The 16,093-nt window shown below is 44.5% G+C and overlaps 1 protein-coding gene across 6 annotated transcripts in view; it reads left to right on the top strand.

Moving 5' to 3' along the window:
* Positions 1 to 16,093, top strand: part of NTN4 (netrin 4) — a 151,879-nt gene that overhangs the window by 114,690 nt on the left and 21,096 nt on the right. For all 6 annotated transcript variants that reach the window (XM_034773038.1, XM_034773068.1, XM_034773032.1 and 3 more), the window contains 4 exons: positions 6,428 to 6,641; positions 9,283 to 9,395; positions 12,188 to 12,256; positions 15,056 to 15,226. In XM_034773038.1, the coding sequence (XP_034628929.1) occupies positions 6,428 to 6,641; positions 9,283 to 9,395; positions 12,188 to 12,256; positions 15,056 to 15,226 (567 nt within the window). The remainder of the gene's footprint in view (positions 1 to 6,427; positions 6,642 to 9,282; positions 9,396 to 12,187; positions 12,257 to 15,055; positions 15,227 to 16,093) is intronic.

Genomic DNA, 16,093 nt, shown 5'->3' with positions numbered 1-16,093 from the left:
AGCAGGAAGTTGGTCAAAACCGACCCTTTCTTGCAAATAGTTTCTGTTTCGACGAATCAATGTTTTCTGACAAAAAAAATGTTTCTTTGGAAAATTTCCAACCCTATCCCAGCAACTCCTTCTATGGGATAATGGCTAGCCCTCCATTCCTGTCTAGACACCCATCCCAGCCTTACAAGCAGCCATCTTCATCTGCGGGGAGCTCACAGTGCAGTATTGAGGAATGGGGGTCACAGAGAGTGTTATGTTTCAGGTGAGACTGGTATTTCCTGTATGGAATATTTCAGTCCCCCAAAAGTTTTCAAGAGTCTTCCTCATACAGGGTTAGTGGTATTTTGCATAGCTCCAGTTGAACAGCAAATGAATGAACACTGTTAGATGAACCTACATAATTCTGGTTACAGTCTGTGCATGAAACGTTTCAAAGTCTTCTGTTGTGCATGGTTTGTGGTAACAAGGGACATGTCTGATAACCTTTTATTCTTATAGAGAAGACTGTAGAATGCTGTACTTAGCTCAAGTCAACATTATTGCTCAACTGCAGAGTAGCAATGAAAATTAAAACGGCACTGAGGTCAAAGTAAATAAAGGCGTTGTTAGGCCATAATCTTTCAAGATACTTTTAGGTTAGTAATATATAATATTTGCTCAGGAGAAGGTGTGTACCAGATAAAACAGGGCATTCTACCATTTAACATAGCAATCTGACTGAAGGTAACTCCCTTTCCCCTCCTGTACCTCCAGTTTTATTTTATATCCCTCATGGATTTTTAAGTCCCAGCTACAGTGTAACCAGGGACAGGGAATTAAGTTTCGTAATTGCTGAGTTTCTCTTTGCTTTTACACTACAGGGTTTTTAGGGTAGATATTTGGTGTTTCCAAAGGTCACTGGCAGCTCCAAAAAAGAAAACCTTCATTCATAACACAGAGCTAGGGAGGAATTCCTGATCCTCATTAAAGTCAATGGCAAAACTCTCATTGACTTCAACAGGGGCAGGATTTCAGCCTAGATATTTCCCCACACAGCAACTCCCAAGCAAAGACAGGCAGCTGATTAATATTTGCACTTTGTAGATGCTGAGCTCGAAGTATTCTTATGTATTACACTGTGTTGCTATCTCAATGCCACTACGTTTGAATACGAGGAAGAGAATGCTCTGTCTCCTGGTGTGTTTAGTCATAGCTAGCCTTGGAGCACAGACTGACAGTCTTGTTGATAGGGGAGGGTTAGATGACCTAACAGCCTTTTTTCGTCTCTTACTTCCATGATTCTATGGTCCTTTGCATTGTGCATGGTAAAGTGTCCCCAATGTGAAAGCCACCTTTTAACCATGTGATCGGAATTCCCCTGAACCATCTCTCTAAGTTTATAAATATATTCTCCATGAAGCAGCATCCAATCTACCCATGTCCACAGATTTTCACTGCTCCAGTGGCCTCTGCTGCTTTATTGTTTTCCCCAGCTTCTTCAGGGAGCTTCTCTAACAGACCCTGTACTTAGGGATCGGATAGTTGGAGAAAACAGAGACCAAAAGCAGCTCTAAGAGAAGCAGATCATCAGGCCGCAGACAGTAATAGCTGTAATTGCCAAGCTCCAAGTCATCAATGCTTTAGAATTAATTTCCTGCTGTGTCCTGACCCTCCACATGTTTGGACATTTACCTTCCTCTTTTCATGATGTCCTTGTTTTGTCTGGGTATTTAGCTGTTTGTTTGTCTCTGTGATGTGGAGTGTCTATTACATTTATTCTGTATCGTTGTGGGGTGCACTTTATTTCTTTATGGCGTTTCACAGTATGCGCCTATCCTAGGCTCCAGTCACATATACATTACACACAGTTACCATATTTTCAAAACTACATGCAAAACTAGCCACATTAACTCAGCATCAGCCTTTGTGCTCCCCCCAGTATTGAAACCAGCTGGAAGCTGATTAGGCTCTTGGTGCTACATAGAGCAGCCTCAAAGCTACTCTAAATTGCACCATCTGCTCCTGTCCCAGAGAACATTCTGGGACTCAGCCTAAACTAGAAAAGTTGGCCAGTCTAGCTGTCCTGGGAAACCCTCGTAGTGTAAATACACCCTTTTCCGGCAAAGGATGGCTTTAGCTAGAGTAGCTTGTACCAGTTTCCCAAACATAAGCTGTGCCAGTAAAAGCACCTTTTTGCCAGTATAAATACATGTACATTATGGATTTTGCCAGTATAAAAATACCATAAAAATCACCGCCCCTAACTGACATTGGTATGCCGACAAGCAGTCAGGGGATCATCAGAATGATGGGACAGTAAAGCCACATCTTCTTTTCCGCAGTCACACCCTGTAGGCTGGGCCCCAGGACAGGAGATGGTATAGTGAATGCCCAGGTAGTGGGCTAAGCCAGTGTTATAGCTCCTTTCCACTACCAAAGTGGCAGAAGGGGGCCATAGGAGGCCCACAGGTCAGATCCAGCAGGTGTGAAACAAATATTACAGACATGCCAAGGAGTCAGAAGTTGGTGTATCTTGGAAGGTAAAGAAGAAAGCAAGTAATTAGCCACGTCCATTTTATCACACACCTTCCTGTTGCTTTTCCTGATAACCCACCTTCTTCTTCTTGGTCCTGTAACTTACACTCATTTTGTGCAACTACTGGGCCAGACCCTGAGGCCCAGTTTTTGTGCACCTGGTGCAACTCAGGAGGAAAATATTGTAGGACCCTGGGATGGGCACCAAGCATAACAGAGAACAGCCTTTCTAGTTGGGAATCACCAAGGTGTACCGATACTCCAGCCATGCCCTTTACACTAGGGGCACTAGCAAGGGGATGGCTTATGTCACCAGTGAATTCCCTATGCATGGTGACGTGAATTCCCTATGCATGGGGAATTCTCAGGGGGCCTTTCAGATAGGTCTTGTAGCTGTTTTGCACTGGTACAGATCAGTGGATGTTACACTATTTTCCTGCTTACATCATTTTCTGACCATATTACATCCAATGTGTAGTTTTTGCACAACAGTTTGCTTTCTCCACTGAATTTGACCCTAAAGGTTCTGTGGGAGTTACATCCAGTTACACCAGCCCTAAATTTGGTCCCATAAGTATGTAACTACCTTTATTCTGTGGTTATAGTAGCGCTGATCTGATCATCCTAGTTGAGATTAGCAAAGAATAGTGTGAATTTGCTTGAATAATCTTTCTGGCCCTTAGCCTCTAGGAAATGAAAATATTTCCTTTTGCGGGAGAGGGGAGGTTGAGAGTTTGCAAGGCCTCTTTTATAATTTGCTTGGCAGTTTCCTAACGTCCAAAGGCAACTCTGACATGTCCAAAAGAGACTTTTAAGAGAACCATCCCTCAGATGGCTAAAGGAAAAATGATTCTGCGGCCCAGCTATACTTCTGAGCTACAGTGTCAAGGATACTTGTGAATGCTGATTTTAGGGGCAAATTGTCAGGAGCTATTTCCAAATCTCAAAATATAAATGCACAAAAATGTAAGTGAGCAAATGTGAGGATGAGGGGTCTTTGAAAATTTGACACTTACTGGCTGTAATATGGAAGTTAAAAATAAAATCAACTAAATGTGTCTCTCTGATTCTGTCCAGTTCCCTCTTATGCTCAGACTGGATCTTTGCTAACAGCTTTCATAGGGGTAATTTTAGCTATTAGCCATGGTATTGCAGAACCCATTAAGCTGTGGGAACTGGGTCTCCAAACTGCAGCTCTTAGGAAAAAATGGAGGAAATGTTGGCTAAAATGTAACGTACTGGACCAGATTCTTCCCCGGCCTAAGGCTGTACAATTCCATTGACTTCAGCAGAGTTGAATCCATGTATGTCACTGGTAAATTTAGCCTATTGAGTGCATGAGACCAGAAGAGTGTAGGGTACTTTATTTCCCCCTAAGGGGGTTGAGAAATTCCATAAATATCCTCTGCATCGAGTAAGAAAATAGCATGTTTGGATGCATGTGTCAAGTGTAAAATACCTGACAGCCTTCAGGAGAAAGGTATGTGAGCCTCAGTGAGCACTGCTGAAAACTATGCTATTAAAAGTACTGGAGTCTATTGCCTGCAGCTAGTTATGCAGTTTGTGGAGAGGATTTTTAATCTTATTTTCTATAATTATATTTGTTTGGGGAAGAAGGGGCGGAGGGGGGGTTATTTTATTTGTTTTGGCGTTGTTGGATTTTGGGGAGTTTTTTGCAAAGATTCTGGAATCACAGTCAGTACTATAAATTGACTGCCAATATTAAAGGCTGACTTAATATGTTAAAACTGCAGTTCAGGTACGTCAAACCCTGGAATTTCTGGAAACCATAAAAACGTCATCAGGTCAGAATCAAAGATATGTGCATAATAAGAAGTATTCTAAGGCAAAGCATGGCTGAGCTCTAAGTAGTGCCTTTCTTTGTATTGCCTCCACAGCAGGAAAGAGAAAACCCTTGGCTGGTTGAAAATGTTCTGCCTAAACTGTTTTTGACTGAAATTTGCGGTTTTGGCTAAATGAAAATTTTCACTTTCTGTGAAAAATTGTGATTTTTTTTTGGTCAAAAAAAGAATGCCTGAAAACTGAAATATTTAGCTTTGGAAATGATACTGTGGTGCCTAATGGAGTTGCCATTCGGTTGACTCATAGCCCCATTCTCCTGTATGGGCTGGGCTCCCTGGCTGGACTATATCTCCCATGATGCACCACAGCTAGGGACTCCCATGATGTACAGCCTCCCCTCTCTCAGAAGACTATAATGCATCATGAGAGATGTGCTTTGACCAGGGAGCCCCAGCCTATATTGGAGAATGAGAGCATGAGGCATCCAAATGACAGCTCCCTTGAGGCACCCCAGCAGGACCGGCTCCAGGCACCAGCTTACCAAGCAGGTGCTTGGGGCGGCCACTTCGGAGAGGGGCGGCACGTCCAGCTGTTCGGCAGCAATTCGGCGGACGGTCCCTCACTCCTGCTCGGAGCGAAGGACCTCCCGCCGAATTGCCGCCGCAGATCGCGATCGCGGCTTTTTTTTTGGTTTTGTTTTGTTTTTTTTGTTTGGCTGCTTGGGGCGGCCAAAACCCTGGAGCCAGCCCTGAACCCCAGCCAGGTGTTTCCAGATCAAATTATTTTGGTTTTCACCCTAAATTTTTTGGTATTTGAATTTGCACCCAAAAAAAAAAAACCACCTGAAAAAAAATCCCCTATTTAAAACTTTTTCAACCCTCTGTATGTTGGATGGCAGAGACAGCAAAAGAAGGCCTAGATTACAGGTGGAAAAACATGTTAAAGGGGAGAAAAGTTCCAAACCCTACCCATGTAGAGTTTCCTCCAATTTTTTTAATTCTGGAATGTGGGATTTTTCTCTCTCTCCACTTGTCCCAACTGCCCCCTCTCTTTCCCCAAGAAGAAAAACAATGTCACCTTGCTCTCTAATAATACCTGTGGCTGCCGTATTGACCCACTCTGAAAGAGACACATCCAGCTCTTTCCACGCAAATGGAGAGCTGCTGCAATGTGTTAAGCAGGGAAGAGGAAAATGGAAGAAGAGTGAAGAGGACCCCTTCCTTGATCAATAATGACGAGTCTTTTCAGTTTTCGGACCCCAAAGCTTACACAAACTCAGAAAAATCCATGTTTAAGGGTCTATACAAGAGCCGGACGGTGTTTGTATACAACCCGACCCTTCGTTATCAGTGCCCTCATTTTTTATTCAGCATTTCAAAATAGCCACTTTGTTTTTAAATGCCAGAAAAGAACTAAATTTTACCCATCACTCATTTAAATTAAAATGACTTTTTCAAACCTTCTTGGAGCAAGAAAATCATGAGCAGTTGTGTTAGGATTCCTTTTTATAGAATATACAATAATGATCCAAGTCCTGATTCAACAAGGAACTTTGGTGCAAACTTTAAAGTTAGGCATGTGCTTAAGTGCCTTGCTGAATTGGGGCCCTAGAGTTATAAGCTTACTGACGTAGTACTTTTCACTTTTGGCAAAACATGACACAAAACAAAGCTAGCTTGACTAATTATAATACAACAAAAGTTAAAGTCTTGTCATTTTTAGAGGGAATTCCTCAGGTCAAGTTCATACAAGTAAGGAGAATAAAGTCCAGAAATAACATCATTATTATTAGAACCTCTAAAGGTTTGGCATGTGTCTCACACTATGTCAAGCAAAAGTGTTACTTTATTGTCAGGTCACATTTCATGTAATGATTGGAAAATTTCTGTGCTGTGCCAGTCCAGTAACTCTGGGTAAACTTTCAGTAATGTAGCAAACATATTTCCTCTGGTAACTATGTCAACCTACTACTCCTCGCTCCCCAGTAGTGTAAAATAATAAGCACATCCAGTTCAGCCTTCCGTTGGGTGAACTAATCTGTTTGCTCTGCATTCATATCTAGCATTGCTAGCTTTCCATCAGCAATACACTTACATGATGTACCTGCTTTGTACTGCAGTGTGTTCCTGCCACCCAGTTGGATCGGCCATGCTTCCTTTCAGCACTAATACCTTCTGTGATCCCAGCAACGGTGACTGCCCCTGCAAACCTGGAGTGGCAGGTCCTCAGTGTGACCAGTGTATGGTGGGATACTGGGGCTTTGGAGAGTATGGCTGCAGACCGTGTGACTGTGCCGGAAGCTGTGATCCACTCACTGGTGACTGCATCAGCAGGTGAGTGGACAGACATGCTATTTCTCTAGACTCACAAATCCAATTAGATCATAGACCTTCATATCCCAGATATGTTCAATAAGTGTTGATTATTTTAGATAGACTTTATTGTTTGGATTGGTACTAACGAAAACCTGATGATACACACAGTTTCTAAATGGATACTGGGCCAGATTGCCTTCCTCCTATGGAGAAACCTATTGGAGAGAGTCAGAGAAGACTAAAAGCTCCATGTGATTACCTGGCACAGTTTCCTGCCAAAGATTTCATGGCTTTTGATGGGAGGGCTTTTGCTGTCTGCAGGGTTAGCAGGGGACAATACCTTCCAAGCCTTCAGATCTAGAGGATCCACAGGGAAGGAGCCATCTAGATACATGGAAGCAGGAGCTATCTGCCTGGATGGCTGCCCCGCTGTGTTTCTCTACTGGCCCAACTATCCCCTTGTGACAGCAGGGCAGTAGCTGGAGCTGTGTGGCCATTGTCTGAGTTGCCCTGCAACTGCTCTGTAGCAGTCCCAGAGGGGAGCCAGAGAGAGTTAGTAGAGCAGGTCTGAACATGGGCGGTGCTGTAAAACTCAGCCAATCCTCGACTCACTGGTGCCCCTCCAGTGTCCCCTCTTCCTGTGCCCATGTGGAGCACAGAGCCCGTGGCTGGCCATCAAATAGTTTCCATGGAGCCCAGGAGGAAATCCGTCCACCCTGATGTGCATATGCACAGGGGATGCACTGGCCCTACCATATTTATCTTTATTATATTGTAGGGCCTCAGAGTTCAGCCAGTCACACTTTTATATGATACGGAAGCAGGATCTTGGGTTAGTAATATGTTTAAGTTATTAACAATAATATGTCAGGAGAATGGCCCATTTTATTATAGTATCATGGGTCATGACTAAGGCTAAGATTTTGTTACGGATATTTTTAGTAAAAGTCAGGGACAGGTCACAGGCAAAAAAGAAAAATTCACAGAAGCCGTGACCTGTCCCTGACTTTTACTAAAAATATCCATGACAAAATGGGGATCTGGATCCCCATACCTCCTGAAGGGGGGGCAGCTGCACAGGGGCTAGGAGCCACCTGCAGCAGCTGGGGACTGTGGGGTACCTCCACCACCCGCAGCTCTGGGGGCTGCAGCGGCCAGGAGCTTGGGGGTTCCCCCGCCACCCACACTGCCGGGAGCTCGGAGGTTCCCCAGCCACCGCCGCTGGAGAGCTCAAGGGTTCCCCAGCAACCCCTGCCACCCAGGATCTCATGGGTTCCCCTGCCATCCCCGAGGGTTCCTTGGCCCGCAGCGGCTGGGAGCTTGGGGTTTCCCCACCACCCACAGCAGCCGGGGGCTGCAGGGTTCCCCCACCCCCTGCGGTGTCCAGGAGCTGCGGGATACCCTGCCGCCTGCTGTCAGTGGCTGGCGGGAAACCCTGCAGCTCCCCACCACTGAGGTCACAGAGGTTGCTGGAAGCAGGGCTGGCTCCAGGGTTTTGGCCGCCCCAAGCAGCCAAACAAACAAACAAACAAAAGCCGCGATCGCGATCTGCGGCAGCAATTCGGCGGGAGATCCTTCGCTCCGAGCAAGAGTGAGGGACTGTCCGCCGAATTGCCGCCGAACAGCTGGACGTGCCGCCCCTCTCCAAAGTGGCCACCCCAAGCACCTGCTTGGTAAGCTGGTGCCTGGAGCCTAGACCTCCGTGACTAAATCATAGCCTTAGTCATGACATATAGCCTCACCTTCCTGACATCTGGGTATTTGGTGCTGGTATTTTCAGGTTCTTACAATTTGCGGGGAAGTGGGGGTTTCCATGCATTTGAAGAAAGATTGAAGGGCTCAGTTCTGCTACCATTGAAGTTAATCACAAATGTCTCATTGACTTAAATGGACCAATGTCAAGCCCTAATTTATTGGATGCTAGAGAAGAACATATTTTAAATCTAACCATCTCAGGAGGCCTAGGTTACCAATTACCATCTCTAGGCCAGGCTGGCTGGTGTCTTCCTGGTGGGTTTTGCCCACATGCTCAGAGTCTAACTAATCACCATATTTGGGGTCGAGAAGGAATTTTCCCATGGGTCAGATTGGCAGAGACTCTGGGTTTTTTTACCTTCCTGTGCAGCATGGGGCACAGGTCACTTGCAGCTTTAACGTAGTGTAAACAGTGGAGTCTCTGTAACTTAAAGTCTTTAAATCAGGATTTGAGAACTTCAGTAACTCAGCCAGATTTTATGGGACTAATGCAGGACTGGATGGGTGAGGTTCTGTGACCTGCGATGTGCAGGAGGTCAGACTGGATGATCATGATGGTTCCTTCTGACCTTAAAGTCTGTGAGTCTCTGAGCTGTACAAACAGATCCTTCTATGGACATTGTATATTCTCTGAGATTATATATCACATACAAATTCCTAAAATATATTTTATACCAAACATGGATCCGTAACACAAATCTGGGAGTTTACAATGATCAAGCTGTTCACTGTCTAAAACTATTCAGTTTTGTGTGTTTTATAATACCAATAAATCTGGAGAAACTTCATGGTAAATTCCTGAAAAATGGACTATTGATTGTAAGTGTGATAATTTTCTTGAATGTGTGGTATTTTCTACTGATTCCATAAGAAACAACTCACCGTTTTCCTTTTATTACAACAGTGCGGACATAGTCTGGCATCACGAAATTCCTGATTTCCGCTCTGTGTTTAACGAGAGTGAGCCAGCTTGGGGATGGGAGGACGAACAAGGATTCTCTGCTCTCCGGCATTCAGGTGAGATAGCTGATTCAAACATATTTCTCATCTCCCCTCCTGTTACTAAGAGATTGTTCCTAATGAACAAGAAAAGGGTCTTTTAAAGTGATTTGTGAAAATGCAACAGAGCGTTGCTTTGGATTAATGCCTTAGCAATGGTGGTAGCGAGGAATGTAATGTCCAACGTTCAGTACTGTTCAGCTACCAAAAACAAAAAAGCCTAAGGAACATTGAAAGACTGACTTCGACCCACATACACAAGGATATCTAAAGTCTAGGCAGACAGTCCCATCTTAAAATCTGATCCCAGTGAGTAGGGGTTGATAGCTTGAATATATGCCTGGGTTTTCATCCTGAGCTCTGAATTCTTGGGCTTTTGCTCATTTACATCAGAATACTTTTAAACACTCTTTTCTTTTACTTTGTTTTTAATAAGCTCCTTTATGTGACATTTGCCCAGAGCTGTTATATTCTGTTGGGTAAATTGATGATAATGTTATTTAAAGAGTGTGATGTTGCCCAGATGAATTAGATATGTAATTAGGGAATTTCTAAAACAAGAGTGACAACACCATAATTTTCTCAGACTATCATATCAAGTTTGGAAGCTGTTGTGGTTGATGACATGGTTACAGAGTATCTCATAGTCCAGCTATGATTTCAACTGGAGAAGTTATTTTCCACTTGTCCTCCTAAAAAGTATTGTGTAACTTTACTGGACCATATGATTATTAGTAGGCAGTGTGGCCTGATTGTGCATCTCCTCTGTTGGTGAGCGCTTTCTCACATGACTAATCTTAATGACTTCAGTGCAACTACTCGTGTGAGTGAGCATTCACCAGGAGAAGGTTTCCACAACTAGGGCCTTTGTGTTTTGCAGATTGACAGTACACCTGCTTTCTAAAGTCATTCCATCTTATCAAGTCAGTGCAAGTGCCACTTTCTGCATGTGCACTAAATTGCATGATAAAAATTCTGACTACACATTAAGTGGGGAGAAAAAACCCTAGTGTCTGTCCATTTTTTATTTCAAGAGCACAATAGCAATTAATCGGCAAAATACAGAATAACCATCTGCAATATTTCATTTTAAGCAAATTTTGACTGGTACAAATGCAAAGATAGAATCAGAAAAGACTCGCTTCTTATTTTAGTACTGTAATTCAAAATAGAAAGGGTTTTTTTTCCCCCTCCCATCAGAGTTTGTGCAAAAACTACTTCCTTTTGGGCTAAGATCTTGTGAACCTAGAGCCCAATTTTCTAGCTGACCTCCTGAAATCCAATTTTCACCTGACCTCCTGAAGATAGGGGGTTGGGCCTTGACCAAGCAAAATAATTAAGCACTGTGCTTGACTTTGAGCATGTGATCAAGTGTAGTTGACGTCGACATGGAACTACACACAGGCATAAAATTAAGCTCCTGCTTAAGTGCATTGCTGGCTCGGGCTTAAAATGAAAACCCTGGCAAACAAATGGCAGCGCTATAAGACTGTAGTGCAGAGGGGCATACTACAGAACATTGTGAGCTATATTGAGAAAGTCCTTAGGCTCAGGCCCTTTTGCACCACTCCTATGGCACGATTGGGGTGGACAACTGGTGGATCTCCCCAACTGAGCATTCCTTTGGCACAGGGGAATCCTTGTGTGGCACAGAGTCAGGGCTGGTGGGAAGTTGGAGAGTTTATATTATTAAAAGCTAAAAGTTGGAAGATTCCAATTTTAAAATAAATAAACTTGACATCTAATTAAAGGTGGCTTGTATGTTCTGAAAGACGAGCTTGTGCTTCAGTTACATGCTTTTCAAAACTGGGGAGATGGGCATGCACTAGGGCAGGGATCAGCAACCTTTGGCACACCCGCGGCATGTCAAGGAAATCCACTGGTGGGCCGGGACAGTTTGTTTACCTGCAGTGTCTGCAGGTTTGGCTGATCATGGCTCCCACTGGCCGCGGTTTGCCATTCCAGGCCAATGGGGGCTGCGGGAAGTGGCACAGGCCAAGGGATATGCTGGCCGCCACTTCTCGCAGCCCCATTGGCCTGGAACGGCAAACCACGGCCAGTGGGAGCTGCAATCAGCCGAACCTGTGGACGCTGCAGGTAAACAAACCGTCCTGGCCCGCCAGTGGATTTCCCTGACATGCCGCATGCCAAAGGTTGCGATCCCTGCACTAGGGAAACGGATGCTCAGTTATGTCTCACCTGGTGTCCTGTGGTGTTTTCAAACCTCGTTATGGGCAGAGTTGCGCTAATAAAAATACAAGTAACAATTTGCCCATGCGGTTTGCCTGGGTCTGGCACTTGGTTACCAAGGCTTGCAGCTCTTGCATTCTCGTTCCCTGTGCAAGGTTACAAATGGTGGTGGTGAGTTGTTCTTTTAAGATGTGCCTCATGTCTGCTGGGAAGTGATGGAGCCCTCAAAATCCTCTCACACAAATCACTGAATAGGCAGTCACTGGGTAATGACTTTGTTGGCCTGATTCTCCTCTCACTTACTCAACTATGAAGCAAAGTCATTCAAGGGAGGTCAGTGGAGTTACACTATGTAAGGCTAGTGTGAGAGAAGGACAAGGGATGAAATCCAGGCCACAGCAAAGTTAATAGCAGAACTTTTCCTAACGTCAGTGGGGCAAGGATTTCACCCCAGACCCTGTCTCTACCTACTCGGGCTGATCTAAATGAGCAGTACTGGAGTGAAAGGCTCTATATCCCATTAGTTACCCCCTGATCCAGTCCATCCCCTCCCTTTGCTGCACGTTTCAATCTTTTGAGTACCATCCATGAGACACTTTTGGTTTGGTTTATTTCAACAGGTAAATGTGAATGCAAAGAACAAGTTTTAGGGAATCCCAAGGTCTTCTGTGGAATGAAATACACATATGGTGAGTTACAAGACGGACACATTCTTGTTGGGTTGGGTTATTGTTAGCACATAAAGGGCAGTTTGAGGAGTCTGTGAAAGAGTGTAAGAACAGCAGAGCTGGTGCTTACCCCATAAAATGGATTAAAACAGCAAAAGCTGAAGAAAGGAGGTAATAAAGTTTATATCGCTTATTGCAACTTACAGGAAAAGCCAAGTATCAGAGGTGGATTCCCAGGAACACTCACTGGGCACATCACTTGGCAGACGCCCAGTTTGCCTGTGTTCTGATTATACCCAAGATAATTTTCAAGGAGCAATTATAAAGAAAATTACTTATTTATTTACACATTTGGAACTCTACCCTGCATGTCTTCCATGCCCAAGACACCCTTGATTTTCAGTGTGAGGACTGGGTGCACAAGAAATGCAGGACAGGACCTTTATTTGATGCAAGTTGCCACAGTATTTAGGCAATGTGCAAAATATATAATTATGAAAACACACACACACACACAGACACACACACACAGACACACACACACACCCCTATATACACTACGCATAATGGCCAAGCATAATCAAGTGTCCTGCTCTATTATCCACCCACTAACCACTAGAAAACCCCCTTGGCTGGAGGACCAATACTAAAAGGAAGACCTTGTCCAAAAGGTCCACCCTGCACCATTTCCTAGAGGCCACCAGCTCTGAGCTCTGATAACTCACAAGAGCGAGTGATTTCCCTGGGCACAGACCATTCACTGAGAAGACTCTTCCGCCAGCCCTTAAGAGTTCACTCCTAAGGACTGGCACCCTGTCAACAAGAGCTCACCAGTTGGAATGGAGTGATGTTAGAGCGTTTGCATATTGAGACTTAAAGGAGTAAGGGGAAAACTTTGCCTATGGTGAGCTGTGCAGCTGTATGCCAGTGAACTGTCTCCTTTATACCGTGCAGGGGAAGGAATTCTTTGTATAACACCCTCTTCGTTTCATGAGCTTTCAAACTTTTTTGCACCTGCTCTGTCTCGTGCTAGAGTTTAAAATGCATTGAGAGATAATCCATGCCATTACAGACTGCGCAGTGACCCACAAAGAGAAGTTCAAGGGGCCGCATGTCATTGAAATATGGCCCTGGCTTAGCGGTATTAGAAAAAAATCCATCTCTGCTTTGCTTTGCTTCCTGACTGCGATAGTGACAGTGTTTAATCTAGCAAAAGATAAGAAATAAAAGCAAAAAAACAACTTCATAAATCTTATCTGAAGTGCACTCAGGCCTCCCACCCTTTCATTACTCATTGTTGCAGGGTGTCAGCTAAATTACAGAGCCCACAGCTGAATTGTAGGGTTCATCATATGCGTGAAGTGAGGGGCTGCAGTGTAGAAGAGTCGTCGTCTTATACTTTTTAATATGGATTCTAAATAAAGCAACATCAGAAGAAGCTATTAAATACTATCACTGCTCTCCTAGGGGTCATTTCTGCAGCAGCCTGTGTAGCATGGCAGCAGGACTGTACGTCCACATTGCAGCTGTAGGGGTAATTTTCAGCTCGGGTAGATGTACATGAGCTGGCTTTGATCAATCTAGTTCACTGAAAATAGCAATGTAGGAGTAGCCACAGCCGCGTGGGCACAGGATGGGTGAGCTGCCCAAGTGCCATCCCGACTGAGACCCTAGGTATGTACTCAGGCGGCCAGCCCAACCCACCACCTGCACTACCATAGCTACACTGCTATTTTTAGTGCGCTAGCTCAATCAGAGGTAGCACGGGTATGTCTACCCGGGCTGGGAATCACGCCTCCAGAACCAGCAGAGATTTACCCAGCAGGTTTTGTTCACAACACCAAGTGCAGAAAGCAAAACTGGTCCACAGGTATGGAAACATCGCTCTGCATCGTACAGCTGGCACACATCCATCCCAATGAACGCTGAGAAAAGATCTGCTGTGAGAAGAAAGTGGGGGTGACTCTGGGCATTGGCGAGCCCAAATGCCAGCGGACAGTGGCCCTCGTGTTTTAGTTTAGTTACTCGGGCATGTGCAGGAGTATCGGCAGCTAGAGATGAGCGGGATTGTGGGGGAAGGGGGTGGACGGTGCTGTTCAGGTGCCTGTCATTCTATTTCGTGTGTCTTGACCAAGGTTTGCAATAGCAAGAGCCTAAAGTTTGATTCCTGAAAGTATATTGAAGCTGAAAAAGCAGCAGTTCCCGCTGACCTCCATGGCAGCAGGGGGGTGCTGAGCATTTTGAAAGTCAGGCCACTCAGCATCTCCTTACCCTGTGGTCTTTAGGATGGGCGGGCATCTGGCACAGTTACTGTTCAAATAAAACTAACCCGGCGTTCTCTCCAGCAACTGCGAAGTATTGATTTCTGCATGTCACTAGTCTGACAGCAAGGCTCGCAGGGTACCTCTATACTACAGTGGCAGGATGTGATTGCCGCTCAGGTGCACAAACCCGAGCTAGCTTTAATCTAGCTAGCTCAAGTCCCAGAGCAGTGAAATTAAGGCAACACTCACCTTGATGAGGACTAGCCCTGCGAGAACTGCTGAGGGATCTGGGCGGGCTTGTACAGCCCCAGCTGAAACCCATGCTGCTCCAGCTTCACTGCTCCAGCTGCTATCCAAGCTAGCGAGATTAAAGCTGCAATCACACCCTGCAACTGCAGTGTAGACGTACCCACACAGGCTCAGCCTAAAAATGGAAACTCTCAGGCTAATTCTGCAATGTATATTCACCTTAGCTGTGTTACTCAACACTGCATTAGAAAGAGAGGTGGGTGTGACCATTTTATCTATTGCTGCTTTTGAAATTGTGCCTTCCCAGTGGTGAAAGCAAAGATTTTATCAGCTCACGACAAAGGCTCCCATGCAGAAGTAAACGTGAAGATCAAGAAAGTGTTGAAATCAACAAAGTTTAAGATTCTGCGAGGAAAGCGAACTCTCTACCCGGAATCCTGGACTAACAGAGGCTGCACTTGTCCAATTCTTAATCCTGGTAGGTATTTGGCTTGGACTCTGTGAAAAGTACGCCCCCATCAAGTTTATACTGATTTCTTCCTCGTTCCTCCACCCCATCCTCCAGTGCATTTAATTTATAGTCCTGCACTAAGACACTGGATTTTAGTCCATCATTTAAACTCCAAGTGGAGTCTCAGTGGAATACTTTTATTTGGTATAGAAAATCCTTATTCATGTCACATGTTGTGAAGCGTGAAACTGCTATTTGTAAAGCAGAATTACAGTAGTACAGCTTTACATTGCTAATCCACCAGTCACTCACTGCTCTCACTGCTGAAAGCAGCTGCACGTAGAGCCTGGCTCCTACAAGATAGAGTTCTTTTCAAATCTAATTTTGCTTTAGATCCATAATAACATGTTCAAGTTTTCAGTTCTAGATATGGTCAAATTACTGTTCTGCTGTTATAACCTTCTCTCAAAGGCGCCCACACTTAGAATGCCTTCTTCATAAGTAGTGTTGAATTAATTTAGACTAAAATGACACGGAAGAAGCTCTTTCTTTGGGGGTGGGTGGGAAGCTTTAGCTTCAACATCTTTGCTCATTAGCTTTCAATGAACAGGTGTTTAGGTTTCAAATGAAGTGTAATCAAGGCTGATAAAACAATGCATGCTGGAATCAAGAAATTCAGAGGCAGAATTTTTCAGTAGAGAGAAACTAAAATCCACCTAAACTATCTTTTTTACTATTCTAGACAAGCGATCAGCTAACAACTAGGGAAACATTTTCTTTTTAGAGCGGTAGCCATGTTAATCTGTATCAGCAAAAACAACGAGGAGTCCTTGTGGAACCTTAGAGACTAACAAATTTATTTGGGCATAAGCTTTCATTGGCTAGAGCCCACTT

Source organism: Trachemys scripta, chromosome 1, assembly GCF_013100865.1.
Source record: "Trachemys scripta elegans isolate TJP31775 chromosome 1, CAS_Tse_1.0, whole genome shotgun sequence".
In the NCBI taxonomy this organism is placed as follows: Eukaryota; Metazoa; Chordata; order Testudines; family Emydidae; genus Trachemys; species Trachemys scripta.
The sequence above is the reverse complement of the archived record's forward strand: the minus strand, read 5'-3'. Positions and strand labels throughout refer to the sequence as shown.